We start from the raw sequence: 6,674 nt of genomic DNA, 5'->3' as shown, positions 1-6,674 counted from the left end.
AGGTTATCCTTCTGCCTCACTTTCAAACTCAATAGTATTTCTGATCAAACATGGCCACCACCGATAGAGAGAGGAAGTGGAGGGTTTTGTGCTGAGAGTTGAACAAAGGCGTGTCAACGCCTATTATTTTGTGTAATGGAGTGTTTAATTATTTCAGTTTAAGTAATTGTTTTTGTTTATTCGTATTGGATATGTAGTTCGCTTTGGATTATTGCGAGTTTAAGGGCTCAATTTGCGACTGATCATCGCAGCCTGAGCCAAACAAAAGCCCACTGGAGAGGCGAGAAATGGGAGCACCAAATTCGAAGGAACCAAAGCCAAGTTCCGGAAAAACAAGTAAAAATAAAGCTACAAAGGAGTCAAGAGGTTCCCAAGGAAACATATTTGCTGATCATACAGGTATAAATTTTAATGTCATTGTTCTCATTGTGGGAGGGAGGGGGGTAGTGAAGCAGTTCACTCCAACAGACACAGGATCAGGGATGATGATGACAATGATGTTGATGTGGTGATGTCATGTCAGTGTGTTACTGTTGGTAGAGTGAGTTCTCCATCTGGGGTGTGGATCTTGACAAAAAATTAAACTGCTCTGAATGCCTAATTTATTATTTAGCCTTTGTACTGTACCATTGACTAGAATCTAGAATTTTTTTTCTAGATCTTGTGTCTTGTTAAAGTTAAAAAATGATGAATCTGAGTAGGCATGCCCTAGGCCAATTATTTAATTATTTATTTACTGCAGTAGTATTGGTCAACTAACGTTGTAGCCTAAATAAAATTAATTTGCATTTAAGTATCGTATAACTTTGATCAGTCTAGCCTAAATATTTTATTAAGTTAATTTGTTAAATGTTTAGATCTTGGGCCTAGTGAACCTTTCAGTTTCCCTGCCTCTTACTTAAGCACTTAAAGCGACTAGGTCTAATTTGTTTAGTAGGCTATAGAGATCTAATTACTTCAAGGTCTACCAGTCAACATAGTTACTTATTTATTGTACTTTTAAAAATTCAATCACAGCAATATAATTAAGCTTACTAATTAGGCCTACTCAAGTTTCTTTTTACTAATGCTTTTTGCCTGTCTATAGGCTATAAGGCCTATATAACAAAAACATCCTAGATCTATATCTTGCCTACTAGCAAATAAGTACCTGTATCAAGTAACAAAAATTACGATAAATTGATAAATTCATTCTGTTCTAAAAATTATTGATCCTAAACTAGTCATTTGTTTATTTTACCAGGCCTGTTTGTATGAAGTAAATATGTAGTGTATCAATCAAATTTACACGTTGATAACTACATTTTAGTAGATAATTTTTAGACTGCATGTATGGTGTGAATGTGAAGGTACCATCTACTTTTTAGTCCAATTACAACTGCATTGAATTTACTTGTGACTTGCATCTCTATGTGAAGGTACCATTTAGTTCTCCAATTACAACTGCTTTGAATTTACTTGTGACTTGCATCTCTATGTGAAGGTACCATTTAGTTCTCCAATTACAACTGCATTGAATTTACTTGTGACTTGCATCCCTATGTGAAGGTACCATTTAGTTCTCCAATTACAACTGCATTGAATTTACTTGTGACTTGCATTTCTATCTATGTGAAGGTACCATTTAGTTCTCCAATTACAACTGTATTGAATTTACTTGTGACTCGCATCTCCATTTTGACTTAATTAGCAATTCTGCATTATTAACTCAACTGTAACTGAAGTGTGTATAACAGTACAAAAGGGTAGACAAAATAGTTTATGCCAGTTGCAAGTTGACCTGTTATATTCCACTTCTATTGCTTTAATACTTTTCATTTTTCCCTAGACATAGCCTAGCATGAAATTTAAGTAAGCTCATAACTATTTCTTTTAACAAAAGTCCCTGCACTGGTCATAGAAAAAAAGGGCTATATTTCCTAGCACTGTGATACTACTTACCAAAATGAGTGAAAAGTTTTGATTAAATATGACAGATAACTCTGGTACTAAGTTGGTCTGAAGTACAAAAAAAATTCTCTCAGAATTAACACACAAAACCTTAGTTAACTAACAACATTCATACAGATTTGTTAATTTCAAAACAAGGAAAACTAGAATTGCCCCGCCACACACAATTCACACACAATTTTGAGAGTTGTACCTACTGAGAATAATGAGTTCAAACCTAATTAGGTAACCCATCACAGCAAAAATAATGGACCCTCATAAAATGAGCTGGTAGAAAACAGGAATGTATGTTCCATCTCTCTCTATTAGAGGTGCTGTTTCTGTACCTATTCCTACTTGCATGAATTAAATACATTTTTAATATCTTAATTGTGTGCACCATTGTCTCACTTATTTGTTTCTAGAGTTTATTTTATTTATTGTGTTATACCTTATGTTTAACCATATGAGTTCACAGCTTCACCATACACATTTTGTAGAGGAAAAAATGAGAGAATATGGAACTGTGTAACATCATATTAGTGGGGGTTGTCTGTTCTATTACCAAAGTGGTGGGGGTTGTCTGTTCTATTACCAAAGTGGTGAGGGTTGTCTGTTCTATTACCAAAGTGGTGGGGGTTGTCTGTTCTATTACCAAAGTGGTGGGGGTTGTCTGTTCTATTACCAAAGTGGTGGGGGTTGTCTGTTCTATTACCAAAGTGGTGGGGGTTGTCTGTTCTATTACCAAAGTGGTGAGGGTTGTCTGTTCTATTACCAAAGTGGTGGGGGTTGTCTGTTCTATTACCAAAGTGGTGGGGGTTGTCTGTTCTATTACCAAAGTGGTGGGGGTTGTCTGTTCTATTACCAAAGTGTTGGGGGTTGTCTGTTCTATTACCAAAGTGGTGGGGGTTGTCTGTTCTATTACCAAAGTGGTGGGGGTTGTCTGTTCTATTACCAAAGTGGTGGGGGTTGTCTGTTCTATTACCAAAGTGGTGGGGGTTGTCTGTTCTATTACCAAAGTGTTGGGGGTTGTCTGTTCTATTACCAAAGTGGTGGGGGTTGTCTGTTCTATTACCAAAGTGGTGGGGGTTGTCTGTTCTATTACCAAAGTGGTGGGGGTTGTCTGTTCTATTACCAAAGTAGTGGGGGTTGTCTGTTCTATTACCAAAGTGGTGGGGGTTGTCTGTTCTATTACCAAAGTGGTGGGGGTTGTCTGTTCTATTACCAAAGTGGTGGGGGTTGTCTGTTCTATTACCAAAGTGGTGGGGGTTGTCTGTTCTATTACCAAAGTGGTGGGGGTTGTCTGTTCTATTACCAAAGTGGTGGGGGTTGTCTGTTCTATTACCAAAGTGGTGAGGGTTGTCTGTTCTATTACCAAAGTGGTGGGGGTTGTCTGTTCTATTACCAAAGTGTTGGGGGTTGTCTGTTCTATTACCAAAGTGTTGGGGGTTGTCTGTTCTATTACCAAAGTGGTGGGGGTTGTCTGTTCTATTACCAAAGTGGTGGGGGTTGTCTGTTCTATTACCAAAGTGGTGAGGGTTGTCTGTTCTATTACCAAAGTGGTGGGGGTTGTCTGTTCTATTACCAAAGTGGTGGGGGTTGTCTGTTCTATTACCAAAGTGGTGGGGGTTGTCTGTTCTATTACCAAAGTGGTGGGGGTTGTCTGTTCTATTACCAAAGTGGTGGGGGTTGTCTGTTCTATTACCAAAGTGTTGGGGGTTGTCTGTTCTATTACCAAAGTGGTGGGGGTTGTCTGTTCTATTACCAAAGTGGTGGGGGTTGGGGCTGGTGAAAATGATACAAGACCTACAAAGTATGTATGGAAATGACAGAATGTGCACATTTGTCATTTCTGTCTCTTGTAAAAGTTGGGATGTTTTGTTACAGATACTGTCTCCGTTATATGTTTCTCATCGCAATCTACCAATATTTGTTGCTTGTTGACTTAAAGTTAGCAATATTCCACATGGAATACATTGGATGTTGTCATGAATGATGTTTTGACATACTGTGGCTTTGTTATATTTGCATGGCATTTAACTGTTTTAAATGTTGTCATAGGGTTTGTTACTATGATTTTATATCCTTCGGTGTTAGGAATTATTACAAGCTTTCATAGCTAGCCAATTTAAATGTTATTGCTAACATGTGTGTTTGTATGTCATACGACATGCTTTCATAGCTGACCAGTTATATTAATGATATTTTTGTATGTATGTATGCAGCAGATACTTTTTGTTGAGACCTCTATAAACATGTGTGAAAGTTGAAAGTTGAAAGGTGAATATCTTGACTATGTAAACACAAGCAATTTTTACAAGCTTTTATTTAGTTCGCAACATCTGTTTGTAGCAAATCTTGCAACTCAATTTTGACCCACCTCTAATGCAGCGATTTCGTTCAAACTTTTCAGATACAATATACTTCATTGACAATACAGCTTACTAGTCTATCAATTTTTTTTATTTAATTAGATGTTTAATTAAAAATTGAAAATCTATTAAATGGTTTTAAAACTAAGGAAAGATAACAAAATTAAATCCCTCAATTGACTACTATATTCAATAACATAAGGGGAGATAACAATCTAGACGCGATCACCCTGACAGTCTGGAGAGCTGTGGTTCACGATAACGTTTACAATGGTAGAGCCGGTAGATCTAGTGGTTTTCATGAGGTAGATCATAGTCTCTTAGATGTCACGAGCTACTGGTGGCGTTTTAAAGCAAATATTTTTAGCCATGTCAACTTCATAAATTAAGAATTATTAAAAAGTAGAAAATAAAAATATATATAAAAAAACCTTTACATTTACAGCAACAAGCTTTATATTGCACTAAAAATAATAAATTAAAACTAATTTGCTTTCTTTAATAAAGCTGTGGTCGCTCATCAGACCGTTTACATATTTTAGCAACAAAAGCTTCTATTAGTCATGTGGTTATGTCTCCAGTCATGTGGTTATGTCTCCAGTCATGTGGTTATGTCTCCAGTCATGTAGTTACATCTACAGTCATGTGGTTACATCTCCAGTCATGTGGTTATGTCTCCAGTCATGTGGTTATGTCTCCAGTCATGTAGTTACATCTCCAGTCATGTGGTTACATCTCCAGTCATGTGGTTACATCTCCAGTCATGTGGTTACATCTTCAGTCATGTAGTTACATGTCCAGTCATGTGGTTACATGTCCAGTCATGTGGTTACATCTCCAGTCATGTGGTTACATCTCCAGTCATGTGGTTACATCTCCAGTCATGTGGTTACATCTCCAGTCATGTGGTTACATCTCCAGTCATGTGGTTACATCTCAAGTCATGTGGTTACATCTCCAGTCCTGTGGTTACATCTCCAGTCATGTGGTTACATCTCCAGTCATGTGGTTACATCTCCAGTCATGTGGTTACATCTTCAGTCATGTAGTTACATCTCCAGTCATGTGGTTACATCTCCAGTCCTGTGGTTACATCTCCAGTCATGTGGTTACATCTTCAGTCATGTGGTTACATCTACAGTCATGTGGTTACATCTCCAGTCATGTGGTTACATCTCCAGTCATGTGGTTACATCTCCAGTCATGTGGTTACATCTCCAGTCCTGTGGTTACATCTCCAGTCATGTGGTTACATCTCCAGTCATGTGATTACATCTCCAGTCATGTGGTTACATCTTCAGTCATGTAGTTACATCTCCAGTCATGTGGTTACATCTCCAGTCCTGTGGTTACATCTCCAGTCATGTGGTTACATCTTCAGTCATGTGGTTACATCTACAGTCATGTGGTTACATCTCCAGTCGTGTGGTTACATCTTCAGTCATGTGGTTACATCTCCAGTCATGTGGTTACATCTTCAGTCATGTGGTTACATCTCCAGTCATGTGGTTACATCTCCAGTCATGTGGTTATGTCTCCAGTCATGTGGTTATGTCTCCAGTCATGTAGTTACATCTCCAGTCATGTGGTTACATCTCCAGTCATGTGGTTATATCCTTGTGGCTACATCTACAGTCGTGTGGTTACATCTACAGTCATGTGGTTACATCTCCAGTCATGTGGTTACATCTCCAGTCATGTGGTTACATCTCCAGTCATGTGGTTACATCTCCAGTCATGTGGTTACATCTCCAGTCCTGTGGTTACATCTCCAGTCCTGTGGTTACATCTCCAGTCATGTGGTTACATCTCCAGTCATGTGGTTACATCCTTGTGGCTACATCTACAGTCGTGTGGTTACATCTCCAGTCATGTGGTTACATCTCCAGTCATGTGGTTACATCTCCAGTCATGTGGTCAGTCATGTGGTTACATCTCCAGTCATGTGGTTACATCTTCAGTCATGTGGTTACATCTCCAGTCATGTGGTTACATCTCCAGTCACGTGGTTACATCTCCAGTCATGTGGTTACATCTCCAGTCATGTGGTTACATCTCCAGTCGTGTGGTTACATCTCCAGTCATGTGGTTACATCTACAGTCATGTGGTTACATCTCCAGTCGTGTGGTTACATCTCCAGTCATGTGGTTACATGTCCAGTCATGTGGTTACATCTCCAGTCATGTGGTTACATCTCCAGTCATGTGGTTACATCTACAGTCATGTGGTTACATCTACAGTCATGTGGTTACATCTACAGTCATGTGGTTACATGTCCAGTCATGTGGTTACATCTCCAGTCATGTGGTTACATCTACAGTCGTGTGGTTACATCTACAGTCATGTGGTTACATCTCCAGTCATGTGGTTAC

At 38.6% G+C, this 6,674-nt stretch overlaps 1 protein-coding gene across 3 annotated transcripts in view; it reads left to right on the top strand.

The window, feature by feature from the left end:
- The first annotated feature begins 50 nt into the window (after positions 1-50).
- The window catches only part of LOC131939338 (tyrosine-protein kinase ABL1), a 42,281-nt gene continuing 35,657 nt past the window's right edge, over positions 51-6,674 (top strand). For all 3 annotated transcript variants that reach the window (XM_059297588.1, XM_059297586.1, XM_059297585.1), the window contains exon 1: positions 51-399. In XM_059297588.1, coding sequence (XP_059153571.1) covers positions 288-399 — 112 coding nt within the window. In that variant the 5' untranslated portion in view covers positions 51-287. The remainder of the gene's footprint in view (positions 400-6,674) is intronic.

The sequence above is a fragment of the Physella acuta genome, unplaced genomic scaffold (genome assembly GCF_028476545.2).
Source record: "Physella acuta isolate Inbredline_101_S28 unplaced genomic scaffold, ASM2847654v3 ptg000275l, whole genome shotgun sequence".
NCBI classification, from domain to species: domain Eukaryota; kingdom Metazoa; phylum Mollusca; class Gastropoda; family Physidae; genus Physella; species Physella acuta.
This window is presented reverse-complemented; position numbering and strand designations above follow the sequence as displayed.